Source organism: Sus scrofa, chromosome 4 (assembly GCF_054392235.1).
Source record: "Sus scrofa isolate SSC_HxYL_T2T_F1_AM1 chromosome 4, Sscrofa_HxYL_maternal_Yorkshire_Landrace_v2.0, whole genome shotgun sequence".
Classification (NCBI taxonomy): domain Eukaryota; kingdom Metazoa; phylum Chordata; class Mammalia; order Artiodactyla; family Suidae; genus Sus; species Sus scrofa.
This window is the reverse complement of record NC_139386.1, coordinates 101,087,659-101,103,554: the sequence shown is the minus strand read 5'-3', so window position 1 is coordinate 101,103,554 and position 15,896 is coordinate 101,087,659. Positions and strand designations below refer to the sequence as shown.

The window sequence follows — 15,896 nt, the reverse complement described above, 5'->3', positions numbered from 1 at the left end:
AGGAGTTAAATAAATGGTTCCGCCAATCAAGCGAAATTAAGGGAAATAACACGGATTCAAAATTCTATAGAAATAATGGTGGACGGGACTCAAAATTCAGATAACACTGACAGTGAGAGACGGAACCTCGGGATCCAAGAAGAACAGAAGCAAACCCGGATGATGATACCCCTTTGCAACAAGCAGGCTTTAAAAGAAAGCAAACACATTGCTCATCACACAAAAGAACTGTGGTTTATTCAGGAAGGGGAGGATAAGTAACAATTGCCCAGTGGTAGAAACCCCTGCCCAGGTGACATGCACTGAAGACGGCCTGAGAATCCCCTGCTGGTGCCCAGGAGGGGAGCTTCTGCTCTTCCGTCTGAAGCCCTGAGGTGCTTCCTTAGCAGCCTCTGGAGGGAAGAGGCAGAGCAGCCTCAGGGAAGAAAGCTTTGGCCATCAGGAGTGGCTCCCAGCATGCGACAGGCTGAAGGAGGGAGAAGCTTCTTCTGCCTCCATGACGGGCCTTGGAGAGAAGGCGAAGGTGGAGTGTGGCAGCAGGTGAGCCCATTGTGCTTATCCCTTCCTGGTCCGGACGAATGGAGACGCTCTTATTTGCTCTTGGGTGGGCACTTCTGCTGGCAGGGTTGGGGAGGTGGCACGGGAGGGCATTTCTGCTGGCACTGCTGAGGTGGGCACGGCTCAGGACACTTTGGAGGTGGGCAGGGCTCTGGGCACTTTGGAGGAGGGCAGGGCTCCGGGCACTTTGGAGGAGGGCACACTGGAGGTGGCTGGCAGGGCTGCTTGCACTGCTGCTGTTGATAAGACATGTCTCTGGAGTTTGAGAACCTGAAAGAAAGGACGACAGGGCTCACAAGAAGGAACTCCTACACAGAGAGAACAGCCAGAGCTGATGTCACGCCATGAGACAGTACGTCTCCAGTCTCCAAGCGTGTGCTTTCATCTCTGCCACCCCTTTGAACAAATTTCTGGCTTCTGGCTCCCTCGTGAGCAAATTGTGCTCTCAGCCCAGAGAAAACCGTCTCTTTTCTCATGCAGCTTTTTCAAAGGGAATTTCTTTGTTTGAAAGACCCAAACGACGTTTGGGGGGGTTGGAAAACATCTTCAAGAAAAGCCATCATGAGTTCTGAAATCCTGGACCAGCTCACAGGCAATTCCTATCATCATTCTCTCTCCTGAGGTCCCAACGGAATGACTTGTGTCCCGAACAAAGGGCCATCAGGGAGAAGACAAGGACCTCACACATTCTAAGACAGAAGCCTCTGCAGTCACAGCAGAGGGACACCAAAAAGACATCGAAACGGGGAAAGCCAAAAACAAAAAACACAAACACAAAAAGGAAGTTCCCTTCGTGGCTCGGCGGTTAACGAACCCAACTAGGATCCATGGGGATGTGAGTTCGATCCCTGGCTTTGCTGAGTGGGTTGAGGATCCGGCATTGCTGTGGCTCTGGTGTAGTCCGGCAGCTGGAGCTCCGATTCAGCCCCTAGCCTGGGAACCTCCATATGCCGCGGGTGCAGCCCTAAAAAGAACAAAGAACAAGGAAAAGCACTTTGTGCTTTACCTCCACTCATGGCAAAGCTTTTTCAATTAGGTTCTTTTTAAATGAGGATGCCAAACCATGCATGAGAAACCTCATAAACACGGCATTCCCTTTGCCCAGATTCCAAGTTTCCAAAAGCTGAGTCGTATTAAACCCATGATCGTAACCTTGCACCCACCGCTTGTGGTGTCTCCAGAATAAATTCCACCTGCGGGAGCCCAAGAACACAGTCGAAATCAAGACTCAGACTCACCGGGTTCTCCGAAGTGGATCGGGATGCGAGCACCAGGAGGATGGCCGCTGTGCAGCCGAGGGCCTCTTTATTGGGGCTTGCTGCCCCGCCCAGGGGGAAGTGGAGCTGCCTAAAACTGGTCTGGTCCAATCGTTTCCCAACCAAAATGCAAATCCATCCACACCTGGCTTGACAGGGACTCTGACAACAGGAACTGTGCTGCCTCAGGATCGGCTCACTGGCTTAAGTTCTCATGACTCACAGAGTCCCGGCCTTAGCTCTCAGTTTCCGTGCTTTATGGCTGAGGGAGAAGCGAGGTGGGTAATCAAGGTCTCCCTTTTCTGATTGGGGAAGATGACCCGTTTCTGTCTTTCCCCTTTCCTGAATCATAAAGCTGCTTGCCCTCTTCCACACATTGGGTTGAAAAGAGCCTGGCTACCTGCTCACTCCTTTTTCTATACCTCAAGTCCTGTTCCTAATGCCTTTCCCCTGATCCATCGAGAGCCTTGCTAACCTAAGTAGCCATTCCTCTTCTGTTCCTTTATTTATTTATTTTTGTCTTTCGTCTTTTTAGAGCCTCGGTCATGGCGCATGGAGGTTCCCAGGCTAGGGGTCTCATCGGAGCTGTTGCTGCCGGCCTAAGCCACAGCCACAGCAACGCCAGATCCGAGTGGCATCTGTGACCTACACCACAGCTCCTGGCACGCCAGATCCTTAACCCACTGAGTAAGGCCAGGGATTGAACCTGCAACCTCATAGCTCCTAGTCAGATTCATTTCCACTGCGCCAAGACGGGAACTCCCATTCTTCTTCTAAAATGGACTGAGTGAAGCTTGCAAATCATCTCGCCAGCCTTCCCTTCGTGACTCTCACACACGTTCAGCACAGTGCTGACCTCTAGGGTCCTCCACTCACTGCTTTGCTCCTTCAAGCAAAGGACATCCAGCAGGTTCCTCTGGCCTTTATAAATCGGTTTCACCTGGGGACGGGGACACAAGGCATTTACCAGGACCATAGCATCACCTAGTGTAATTCAGATGTTCTGGCAGCTCAGACCCTAGACCTACCACAGGCAACAAGCTTTTTGCTCATAACGCCCCAACGGGACAGAATGTCTCTCCATGGACCTCTTTCTGTTTCTTCAACTTTGGAAGCACTCTCAGGAGCTTGTTCCAATTTTCTGGCTTCTTACCCCTTTGAAATGATTGGAAAACCCAATGTAATAAGCAGTGCCATTCAAAAACTAATTTCATACGTATTTAATATGTATTGATTATTGAAACCCATTTGTTTCACACAGAATCTAAAGGTAAATTCGAGACAAAGTTGAACTCACTTTATTAGTTGTGGGGAGCCGAGACAATGCAGGGACTCAAAACAAGGACCTTGCCTGATGGCAAAACAAAACCTGAAAGCAGGTTCCTAACCAAGGAAGGGAGCTCACCTGAATGGTACATGCCGAACGTGGGCTTCTGTTCCGGATAAAAAGCTCACCTGAACAGTACAAGCCGAAGGTGGGCCTCTGGTCAGGAAAAAAGCTCGCCTGCACGGTACAAGCCAAGGGCAGGCCTCAGGTTACACAGCTCTCATTTTGATGTTGATGGGAAAGAATTGGGGCTTTCCTGGGAAAACAATTTCCATGTTTGCACCAGAGAACATGGATTGTTTCTCTGGTGACCTAGTCTTTCCTGTTGTTTTATTTGTTACTCAGTTTTCCTCAGTCTTTCCTGATTATTTGCTTACTATTCTTATTTTCCATTCTTATTTTCCTGTGGTGATTGGTGATTTAACAAAGTTACAACAATAATATAATAAGAATTTCACCCCAAAGGACTTTCCCCTATTTAAATCCAACTTAGTTAAAACATAGTGTTTATCTACTAACTAGTTATATAGTAAACTTTAGACTTAGGATATTAATGAGGTCCATAGAAGTTAGACATATATTGTCCACGAAACCTAGCTGTGAGTTTTGTCCTTGATTTTAAAAGCTTTTAAGTGATAGCTGGTTAAGTTGGTTTATATTTACTTACACTGTCTCCCTGCCATAACGCTTTGAAGATAAGCACCAGTCTACAAACAAGGTTTGTGAATGCCAAATTCTTGTGTCTGTGGCCTCTTCAACTTGTAAAGACTGGCTGGCCATGGATGATTTGTATTGAGTCTCCTCCTTTCCACATGATGTATTGTACCTAATTGCCCTTAAATTGTACCCACTAAGTTTAGTTAAGATAAAGATCTTAAAACATGATGTATAGCTGCTATACCATGTAATAGTTTACCAACGTACTTTTAACACTGTGATGTAATCTGTAGTGAAAAGCTGTCTATATAATCAACCACTTATGCCAATAAAATTTGATCAGTCCAGCGCCCTGAAAGAAGGGGCAAAGAGGCTGTCTCCATATTGCACATTTTTGCCGACGCCGTCCACCTCCGATCGGGAAAAAGTGTACACTCCCTGTCCGACGGAGCTGGCCTACGGCAATTAGTAATTGTGTCATTGAAGTTAATTGCCATGTACATACAACTTCTTAATCATGAACAATAATTTTATTGTTAGTAAGATCTTTCCATATTGATCCCAGTGGAATGGAAGTCACATACACCGCTTCCTGCTCCACGTTTGCCACACAATTTGTCAGAGTGCTGGAAGGAAGCGTTGATGGCGAACTTGTGGGTCAGCGTGACAGGCCACAGGGTACCCAGATAGTTGGTCAAACATTATCCTGGATGCTTCTCTGAGAGTGTTTTGCGATGAGATTCACACTGGGGTCAGTGCTCTGAGGGTGTCCTCTACAAGGTCGGTAGGCCTCACGCAATCTACTGAAAGCTTGAATAGAAGAGCAAAAGGCGGACCCTCTCCCAGCAAGAGATAACTGCCCTGCCTAATGGCTTCCAGCAGGGTTTGGGCTCCACAGGTGTGGGCCCTGCCAGCCTTCAAGGTATCTCTTTCTCTGTCTCAGTCTCTGTCTGTGTGTGTCTCTCTCTCTAAAGATATATATATATATAACTGGAATTGTTCCTCTGCCATTTCATGTACATAATGGATTGCCTATGGCCAATTAAATTAAAAATTCAGAAAGGTAGCATACGATGAATGTAAAGTAAAAAGCATGAATACTACATGGTACATGCGATACGTGATTGGGACAAATGTAATGGGCCTTTGGGGAATAACCCAAGTTTGAGAAACAATGCCATAGTATGTTCTCCAATCCTGGCAAAGGATTTCATTTCTGCCTTTTCAGAGATTTAGCTCTCAAGAATTCTACAGCTCCCCATTCAGTGCTGGCCCGGAACGATCCTCTTTTCCGTACTGTGCACTTGGGCACTGAAATCTTATTCACGGGCCGTGGCTGATGAGGGGTGAGGGGTCCTGTGTGGTTTGGGAATCAAGCTACACGCCTGGCTTTATGTCCCTGTGCAACGTAGGAACATGTTTGTTATTGGAACCAGCATGTTCCATCTCCCCCTGACCCCAACACTCCCCTAGACTGCCGTCATGTGCTTCACATTCCTTTATCAGGAAATAAACCCTGTTTTCCTATGAGCAAATGGGTTTAAATGGCATGAGACCTAAAAGAAATGTAAGGCACCGTTGAAGACTCACACCATCACAAAGAAGTGACAGAGTGTAGGTACGGGGAGGAGGGAGAGGATCAGATACTAAGCTCTGAGATCTAGGGCTGAGCTTATAAATTTGCTTTCTCCCATTCTCTTTCCAAATGTGTTTTAGTTCTTTAAAAGATGGTAATTTTATTTTTTCATTTTTAAGTTTAATTCTTAAATGTAAATTTTAAACATAATTTTAATTTCTTTGTAATTTTATTTGTTTAAATTTATGTTTATGCTTACTCTCTGTCTTCTCCTTCAGCCCTCCACATTATCCTCACACTCTCCAATATGTAACTCTTTTTTTTAAATGATTTTTTTTCCATCATAGCTATTTTATACAGTTCTCTCAATTTACCAGTACACAGCAAGGTGACCCCCCAATGTATAACTCTTGACTGTCCAATTTGGTACATTGACACAACATCAATGCATTTAGGGATTCATCTTTTCACATTTATAAATATTCTGGAATTCCCATCATAACTCAGTGGAAACGAATCTGACTAGCAACCATGAGGTTGCAGGTTCGATGCCTGGCTTGCTCAGTGTAATAGGGATCCAGGGTTGCCCTGAGCTGTGGTTTAGGTCACAGTCATGGATCAGATCTGGTGTTGCTGTGGCTCTGGCATAGGCCGAAAGAGGCTACAGCTCGGATTGACCCCTAGCCTGGGGACTTCCATATGCCATGGGTGTGCCCCTAAAAAGACAAAAAGGAAAAAAAAAGAAATTCTTCCTGCAGTCAGAAGGGCAGACAAATTAACTTAAAATTAAATTGCAAATTAAGTGTTTACAGTGATGTTGCTCGAGCCTCCTTCCTTGTGTTGGCGAAATAACCAGGAAGCTTTTTGAAAATGTGGCTTTGTAAATGGGAAAGGAGGATGAAGAGAAGGGAAGGAATAGAAAGAGGGAACACTTGAAACCTCTGAAACAGTCACCAGCTATGCTCCAGAAATCAAGGATCATGGAATTAACCTAACATCACATCTCATCAGTTAAACAGGTTAGGTTCCCAGAACTGTCATTGCTCCTGTCAGGAAGGAAGAGCTTTGTCCAGATTACTGCTGACCGTGACCATCCAGGAACAGAGCCATCACTACTGCACCTTCAGGATAGGTGTCTACCAGCAGTGCTGTCACCAAAAGGTTTATATAGACTATATCGGAGAGCAAAGAGAAGGGACTTTACTCAACAGGTTATTACTACCCAGAGCTCCACATCACATCTAAAATTAAATCCTTAGAGAAATGTCTGATTTCTGTCATCCAAAGAATTTAAGACTTAGCTGCTCAAATAGGATTAACAGTGTCAGACACTCCAGCTTTGAAGAATTTCCCTCTGAGGACACCATTCCAGAAAGGGTGCTCATTGTGACAGTGAAGGCGCCAAAGTCCCAGCAGTCCTGGTGCCCCAACCTGTGAGGCAGCAGTCATTTTATAGGTTGCGGTAGTGAACTTGAACACTCAGGGTTCCTCAAGATCATCTACAGGAAGAGCTGCCACAAGATGAAAAAATGGCATCTAGGAGTTCCTGTCATGGCTCAGTGATTAACAAACCCAACTAGCATCCATGGGGACACAGGTTCCATCCCTGGCCTTGCTCAGTAGGTTAAGGATCCTGCATTGCCATGAGCTGTGGTGTATGTCGAAGACGTGGCTCAGATCCCACATTGCTGTGGCTGTGGCTTAGGTGCCAGCTACAGCTCCACTTGGACCTCTAGTCTGGGAACCTCCATATGCTACATGTGCAGCCCTCAAAGACCAAAAAGAAAATGGCATCTAATAATTAAAGTTCCTCCATATTTGAGCATCTAAGACATGAGACATGGAACACAAAATACTTTATACACACACACAAACACACACACCACTCACATGTGTTATCTTTCTATCTATCTATCCTCTATCTACATATCTAAAGAGCTTGGATTTATGGTCTTAAGACTCAATAATGCCAGGTTTAACCCTACTGTCTCCATTCTCTAACTTTCTGAGGGTTTTACTGTGAATCATTCTTATAAGACAAATGACAGGAAAACATTTTTAAAAATTCTGTCCAATTTCCACTTCAATATTTTATCTCATGTTTTACTACTATATGTGTACACCATTGAATGAAATATTCCGTGAAAATTAAGATTCTACAATAAAATAGGAAAGAAAGAACAATAAGTAAATCAGAACCATGGTAAGACATCCCTGACACTTTTAGTGAAATGGTAACCGCGAGTACCTTTGAATTTCTGACTTTTGTTTTTATTTCTGAGTATAAGGCTCACTCTCCATTATCCTTCCATAATCTTGATGAATTGGTTAAGTTACTATACATTCATGTGGTTGAATTTTTAAGGCCGTTAAAGAGAATTTTAAGTTATTTTACTATAATCAAAAAGATTCAAATTATAGGTGTTCCCTGCTACCTATTAGTTAAGGATTCTATGTTGTCACTCCTGTGGCTCTGGTTCAATCCCTGGCCCAGGAAGTTCCACATGCCACGGGCATGGCCAAAAAAGAAGATACTTTTTTTTTTTTGGCTTTTTCGGGCTGCACCCACAACATATGCAAGCTCCCATGCTAGGGGTTGAATCGGAGCTATGCTGCTGGCCTACACCACAGCCACAACAATGCAGGATCTGAGCCACATCTGCTGCCTATACCACAGCTCATGACAATGCCAGATCCTCAACCCAATGAGCGAGGCCAGGGATCAAACGGGCATCCTTATGGATCCTGGTCACTTTCATTAACCCTGAGCCATGAAGGGAACTCCAGAAGACAGTATTTTTTTTTTTTTTTTTTTTTTTTTTTTGTCTTTTGTCTTTTGTTGTTGTTGTTGTTGCTATCTCTTGGGCCGCTTCCGCGGCATATGGAAGTTCCCAGGCTAGGGGTTGAATCGGAGCTGTAGCCACTGGCCTACGCCAGAGCCACAGCAATGCGGGATCCGAGCCGCGTCTGCAGCCTACACCACAGCTCACGGCAACGCCGGATCGTTAACCCACTGAGCAAGGGCAGGGACCGAACCCGCAACCTCATGGTTCCTAGTCGGATTCGTTAACCACTGCGCCACGACGGGAACTCCAGAAGACAGTATTTTTAAGATAACAGTAATACCCAAAAGATCTACATTTTCAATGCAATCCTTATTAAAATCCCAAATGTGTATCTTGCAGAAATAGAAAATCTCATCCTGAAATTCATATACAACTTCAAGGAATCCCAAATAGCCAAATCAAGCTTGAAAAAGAAGAGCACATAAGGAGGTCTCATGCTTCCTGACTCAAAACTTAGTACAAAGCTACAAAAATCAAAACAGTATAGTACTGGCATAAAGACAGACATATAGATCAATGGAATAAACTAGGGAATCCAGAAATAAATCTTTCCCTATCCAGTCATTTTTTTTTCTTTTTATAGCTGCACCTGTGGCATATGGAGGTTCCTGGGCCAGGGGTCAAATAAGAGTTGTGTCTGAAGCTTAAAACATAGCCATGGAAACACCAGATCTGAGCCACATCTGAGACCTATGCTGCAACTTACAGCAACACTGGATCCTCAACCCTCTGAGTGAGGCCAGGGATCGTACCTGCCTCCTCACAGAGAAAATGTCAGGTCCTTCCCACTGAGCCACAACAGGAACTCTGGTCAACTGATTTTTGACAAGGGCATCAAGGCCATTTAATGGGAAAAGGACAGTGTTTTCGACAAATGGTGCTGGGAAAACTAGATATTCACAGGCAAAAGAATTAATTTGAATCCATATCTTACACCATAAGCAAAAATTAACTCAAAATGCATCAAAGACCTAAATGTAAGAACTAAAAGTACAAGTTCCTTAGTAATAAATATCTATAGAACATTCCATCCCCAAACAGCAGAATACATGCTTTTCACATACACATGGAATGTTTTCCAGGATGGATCACATGCCGGGCCATAAAATGAGTCTCAACAAATTTAAGAAGATATAAATTGTATCAAGCATCTTTTCCAACTACAACAATATGAAACTAGAAATCAATTATAGAAAGAAAAATGGAAGAAGCACAAGTAAATGAAAACTAAACAACATGCAACTGAAAAACCAATAGGGCAAAAAAGACATCAAAGAGAAAAGTCAGAAAAAAAACCTTAAGATAAGAGAAAACAAAAACATAAGTTTCCAAAATCTATAGGATGTAAGACAAGCAGTTCTAAGAGGGAATTTTATAGCAATACAGGTCTACTTCAAGAAATAAGACTCTCAAATGAGCAGCCTAACCCAACATCTAAAAGAATTTTTTAAAAGAGCTACATTAACAAAAGGAAGGGTAAAAATCACGTGGTCATCTCAACAGATGCAGAAAAAGCATTTGACAAAATTCAATACTAACAAAGACTTTCAACAAAGTAGATATAAAAGGAACCTACCCCAACATGATAAAAGCCATTTAAAACAAAACCACAGATACCATCATACTCAATGGTACTTACTCTACTATAGATAATCAATAAGGACCTACTGCATAATATAGGAAACTCTATTCAATATTCTGTAGTAACCTATATGGGAAAAGAATCTGAAAAAGAATGTCTATATGTATATGTATAACTGAATCACTTTGCCGTATACCTGAAATTAACACAACATTGAAAATCAACTATACTCCAATATAAAATAAAAAATTAAATTAAAAAAAGTGTTTATGCAACTTAAAAAAAAAAACTAACTGAAACTTTTCCTCTAAAATCAGGAACAAGACAAGTTCCTATTTACCATATCTATTTAACATAGTGTTTGTAATTTTAGCCACAGCAATCAGGCCAAAATAATAATAATATTTAATAAAAGAATAGAAAGACATAAAAGGCATCCAATTGGAAGGGAAGAAGTAAAACTGTCACTGTTTGTAAATGACATAATATAGAAAACCCTAAAGTTTCTACCAAAAACTACTGGAGCTAATAAATGAATTTAGTAAAGTTATAGGATTCAAGATTAATATACAGAAATCTGTTGCTTTTCTTTACACTAATAGTGGGCTATTAGAAAGAGAACGCAAGAAAACAATCCTGTTTAAAATCACATCAAAAAGAATAAAATGCCTAGTAATAAACTTACCAAGGTAGTGAAAGACATATATTCTGGGGAGTTCCCGTTGTGGCTCAGCGGAAAGGAACCTGACTAGTATGATATGTCTGATAAGGGGTTAACATCCAAAATACATAAAGAGCTCATATGACTCACCAAAAAAAAAAAATTAGAAAAGGTTATTTTTAAAACTGAGTGGGGGAGAAGAGGAAATCTAGAGCTTTTTTTTTTGTTGGTCTTTTTGTCCTTTTTTAGGGCCACTTCCTGTGGCATATGGAGGTTCCCAGGCTAGGTCTAATCAGAGCTCTAGCCGCCAGCCTACACCACAGCCACAGCAACACCAGATCCTTAACCCACTGATTGAGGCCAGGGATCGAACCCGAAACCTCATGGTTCCTAGTCGGATTCATTAACCACTGAGCCATGACGGGAACTCCAGAAATCTAGAACATTAATAATTTTTCATTAATGATTTTTACTCCAGGAGTTTACTTGGATTTTATGGATTTTACTTAGGCTAGAATTTTTAAATAAAAAATTAATTTTTTTCTAAAAAATTACTCTAGAAGCAATAAAAATCTTGATTATCTTTAAAATTATTAAAGAAATCAAAACAATAGATTAAAATATCCTAACAGGCATCACAATGGACATGAGCAGTAGAACATGAATTTAAAGAAATAAAGATATAGTCTTTTCATCCACTGTATCAAAGGCAATTTAAACAAGATTCGTGAAATGTTTATCATAAGACCCTAAAATTCTGGATCAAATGGGAAGAGTCGCACATACACACATGCACACACCCCACACGCCTATACACCCCCACCACCACAGCAAAAACACTGATCAGCTACAGTTACCAAAAGCAAATTTCACCAAATGACAAAAACATGAAACTGAATTTACATTTAACCATAATGCTGAAAGGAAGGTATGTTACTCAGGGAATGGAATCCTGCCACAGCGTAGGGTTTGATCCTTGCTCCTCTTTCTGAGGCCTCAGGAAGCTTGGAATCAAGGGTGATTCTAGACCAGAGAGAGGCAGTATGCCCACTTCAGAAATGCCACTTGTCTACCACATATTATTCCAGGCAGAGCAGGGGTGAAGATTAGCAAGGATGCAAAACAGGACGCAGTAGCCCAATTTAGAACCCATGGTTTATGATGCCATATTTGTTCTTGTTTCATGGTCCTGAAAGTTTGGGGGACCGGCAGTGATCTTGGTGGGTGGGCATTTCTTCTGGCAGCACAAGGGTTACTGCACAGGTGGGCACTGGAAGTGGGCATGGTTCAGGACTCCTGAAGAGTAGGCAGGAGGTGGTTCTCAGGCTGCCAGGTCTCAGGGAAAGGGTGTGGAACACACAGTCATAAGGAAGGCATTAAGAAATCAAAGCAGATCTTTGAAAGTCAAAGGGATAATTACACAGTCCTTTACACAAGCTTTGGCTTCTCTGACTATAGGAGTGTCCCTTTACAGTCATCTTATTATTTGGGACAGTTGCCTCTTCCTTTGCAACTGATGCAATCAGTTTTCATTAAGAGCTGCCACTGAGCACACGTGAGAGAAAAATGTCTACTGATAGGAGAGAGGTTAAGAGAACTTCTTACCTGAATGCTGACTTTGTGTGTCTCCTTGAGTGCAGTGAGTCCACCTCAACTTGTTTTTATGTATTAATTTTTTTCTTTTTATGGCCGCATCTGTGGCATATGGAAGTTCCCAGGCTAGGGGTTGATCGGGAGCTGCAAATGAGGCCTACGCCACAGCCACAGCAATGCCAGATTCGAGCCCTATCTGCAATAGATGCCAAAGCTTGTGGCAACTCCAGATCCTTAACCCACTGAGTAAGGCCAGGGATTGAACCTACAGCCTCACGGAGACTACATCAGGTTCTTTATCCAGGATCTACAATGGGAGCTCCTTAAAATCATATCTCTGGATACTCCTAAAATGATCACGGGAAAGGGGAGAGTCCTCTGTCTCTCACTCATTTTCACTTCCCATTAATTAATTTTTTTTGAGGTTTAAGTGTTTTACCTTTTACTATTTTTTTCTACTGTACAGCATGGTGATCCAGTTACACATATATGTATACACTCTTTTTTCTCACCTTACATGTTCCATCATAAATGACTAGACAGAGTTCCCAGTGCTACACAGCAGGATCTCATTGCTAATCCATTCCGAAGGCAATAGTCTATATTTGTTAACCATTAATTTATTTTCTCCTATGAACTTTAATACAATACTTCAAAAATGGGGCAGGGGGGACCTTATCATTCTCTGCAACTTCCAGTGACCAAAGGATGCCATTAAATACAATTTGGGCCTCCAGATTAACCAAACGCTTTGGAGTACCTGAAGCATGATACGACTCCTCCACCCTCTATCACCAAGAGACTCTCTAGATTCCCCAAAGCTGATGGGGAACTGAGATGGAGGCCATACTGCAGAGGACCCTAATGAAAACAGAACAGCCCAAGCCTGGGCACTTCCAAATTCTGCACAACTCAATTCAATTCACCTGAAACGCTAAAAAGGACTTGGCATGTACCCAGTACTGGAAGCATTCCATACAAAGATCCTCTTCCCTGGGGCACATGCTTAGTGAGACATTGTCTTAAGTGGGACCCTGCCTTGTCTTTTCAGAACCTTGTCCCAGTTTCAAGATAGGAATGTTCTTTAATTGGTAATTAACAGAGCACTTGATTGAATGGGGTTGACACCACTTTCACATCATCTCAGATTATCCGCATCATAAGCCTGGCCGCTCTTTTTAGCTCTCCTTGCCTGGTTACCTTGACCCTACCCTAGACATCTCTCCAAGTCACATTTGGAACACATTCCTCTTCAGTTGACCCCCTGCCCTTAGTCTCAACGCTCTAGATCACTCATGGGATATGTAACATTGAAAATACTCTCATTTTTTTTTATAATTAGAGACATATGAGTTATAATTTATAGAATTTATAATTAGAAGCATACCCAACAATGACAGCTGAGGCCACATTTTGAGACATTGCCTCCCTCCAGCTAGAGCACAGATGCTCTGAGCTTGGCTTTTTAGGGCACCACTGTGGGTGTTTGGAATTCACCAGAAACCTTCTGCATTTCAGGTCTCTAAGCCACAGACTCTGAGCCAGCACCAAGAATAATTCTCTTAGTTCTCTTATTGTGATTGTGTTCCACTTTTTTTTCTCCTACAGAATTATTCCCAAATGATCTCCTTCCATTTCTTTAGCTTTTTTTATGCTTCATCCTTAGCCCACTCTGCCAGGCCAGGGATCAAACCAGCAATGCCGCAGAGACCAGTGGCTCATTCACTCATAGCACCACTGGGGAACTCCCATGTCTTTAACTTTTGAAGGGCAAGTGTACATTTGAACCCTCGTCCCATCTCCGAAAAATCCAATTTCCGAATAACCTCTTAAGTTAGCCACTCAAAGGACTAATAAATCTGTAATTTTGTGTATTTAAATAATGACAATGTGATTATTAGGAAAGCCAGGAATAAATTCAGGAAAATGTTTCTGTCAAGTTATTCATAATTTGCTCATTATTATTAACTACCATTTTATTGGAGATAATTTTAGCCACAAATTATTGCCAAATTATTGTTATTAATTGTCGTGGCTTTAAAAACTCTTCCTAGTGATCATATTTCTCAAAGAGACTTACTATCACCTGTTTCTAGTTCCACTTTTACATATACTCGGGCAGAGTAGCTGGGTGGATCTCTGCGGTGAGATCCCATTGAGCCTTCCCAGCACAGCTCGTATCCTCACAGTCTCCTGGGTCTCCTTACTTGCTGGAAGACAATGGACATTCCTTTGGGGATACTGTCTCTAGGCTCATTCTTGGAGGCTCATCTCTCCCCAGGACTGCCGACAATACCCCAGCTCCTCAGCTTGCTCCATCTTTCCTCCAGAAAATTTACTTAAGGTCTTTTCCTTTTAGTAATTTCACTAATTTTACTGTTTATACTTAGTCCAAAGGAAAAAATTTTTTTTAATATTTATGTAGTAACTACTTATAAAGCATGAATATGGGCTTTATTAGTAGCAAAACCTGCCTTCCAACAGCTATAGGCTAGTGGAGGGACCGGAGAGGCAACAACCTGGGCTCTTGGGTACAGAGCTTCTGGTATGCCTGGTGATGCTGTAGCCAACACACACACACACACACACACACACACACACTGATTTCCCCTCCTCCAGCCTTCAGTAACTCCTACTGTCCCTGCCTCTTCCCGAATCCTCTTCCCACGGCTTCAGCTCACAAATTTAATCGGGAAAGAATAAGGACAAGCCCATCCCTCTTCTGGTGCTCACTTGAAATGTGCATCCTCCTGCTTTTCATTTCTGTCCCACACTGTAAGGGTTGCCTTATGAGGAGGGATCAAAGGAGTGAATGAAAGTTATTTAGAAAGGGGAGAATCTCCTAGGAAGGCAATGCTCCATTTTAATTTAATTTAATTTTTTTAATAGTCTCCCATTTGTAAACACAAATTCCTATTGCAGTATTTCCTGATGGTTGCACCAGTGTGACCTTAGAGAAAATGGTCTCGCATGTCAAACAACTTTTTACATTTTAACTGTTATCTATCTTAATCTACATTTGAAAAGTTCACATGTTGAATTTCAAATTTACATGATATACACTACTGCCTAAAATTACTGCAAGGTTTTTTGTTTTTGTTTTTGTCTTTTTAGGGATGCTGCTGCAGTATATGGAGGTTCCCAGGCTAGGGGTCCAACTGCAGCTATAGCCACAGGCCTACCCCACAGCCACAGCAATTCCTGAACTGAGCTGAATCTGCAACCTACACCACAGCTCACAGCAATGCCGCATCCTTAGCCCACTGAGCGAGGGATCAAACCTGTGTCTTCATGGATGCTAGTCAGGTTCGTTAACCACTGAGTCACAATGGGAACTTCATTATAATTTTTTAAAGTGTTGATTTGAAGGCAATTTCTGTGAAAACCATTAAGTATATAATAATGTTGGCAATATCCAAAAATAAGAAAAGTGGTACGGAATGCATTGACATTTGGGAAATACCTCCCTAATATATCCTCAAGTCCTTCCAGAATAATCTAATTTCTGCCCATTCAGAGATTTGTCTGCCACGAAAGGCCCCCACCAGTTTCCTGTCCTTCCCTGGTTCAGGACTCAGCATTGTTGCTTTTCCTCTGCATGCCTTTCACTGAGGCTGTTTCATTTTTTGCCCTCAATGGTTGAGGATCCCTAGCTTGTTTATGAAAGTACAGAAAGGGAGCCACTGAATCCCAGGTCACCTTCTGCTTACCCCATGCCCTACATGTCCTAAACTCCAGAAATAAAACAAGGTTCAACATGTACAAAACCTAAGACAAGTGTAAGACAATATATTTTTTTTAATTTTTAATTTTTTTTTAGGGCTGCTCCCGCAGCATATG

At 42.4% G+C, this 15,896-nt stretch overlaps 1 protein-coding gene across 1 annotated transcript; it reads right to left on the bottom strand.

Moving 5' to 3' along the window:
* Nucleotides 1-215: 215 nt before the first annotated feature.
* On the bottom strand, nucleotides 216-1,813 carry LOC110255231 (uncharacterized). Its single transcript, XM_005663427.3, has 2 exons — nucleotides 1,797-1,813; nucleotides 216-828 (listed from the first exon to the last, which is right to left on the bottom strand). The coding sequence occupies exon 2, from the start codon at nucleotides 807-809 to the stop codon at nucleotides 591-593; it is 219 nt and encodes a 72-aa protein (XP_005663484.2). The 5' UTR covers nucleotides 810-828; nucleotides 1,797-1,813; the 3' UTR covers nucleotides 216-590.
* Between the last annotated feature and the right edge of the window lie 14,083 nt (nucleotides 1,814-15,896).

Excerpts from the sequence above, each read along its gene's own strand:
- LOC110255231 (XM_005663427.3), bottom strand. The coding sequence starts at position 809 with ATGTCTTATCAACAGCAGCAGTGCAAGCAGCCCTGCCAGCCACCTCCA.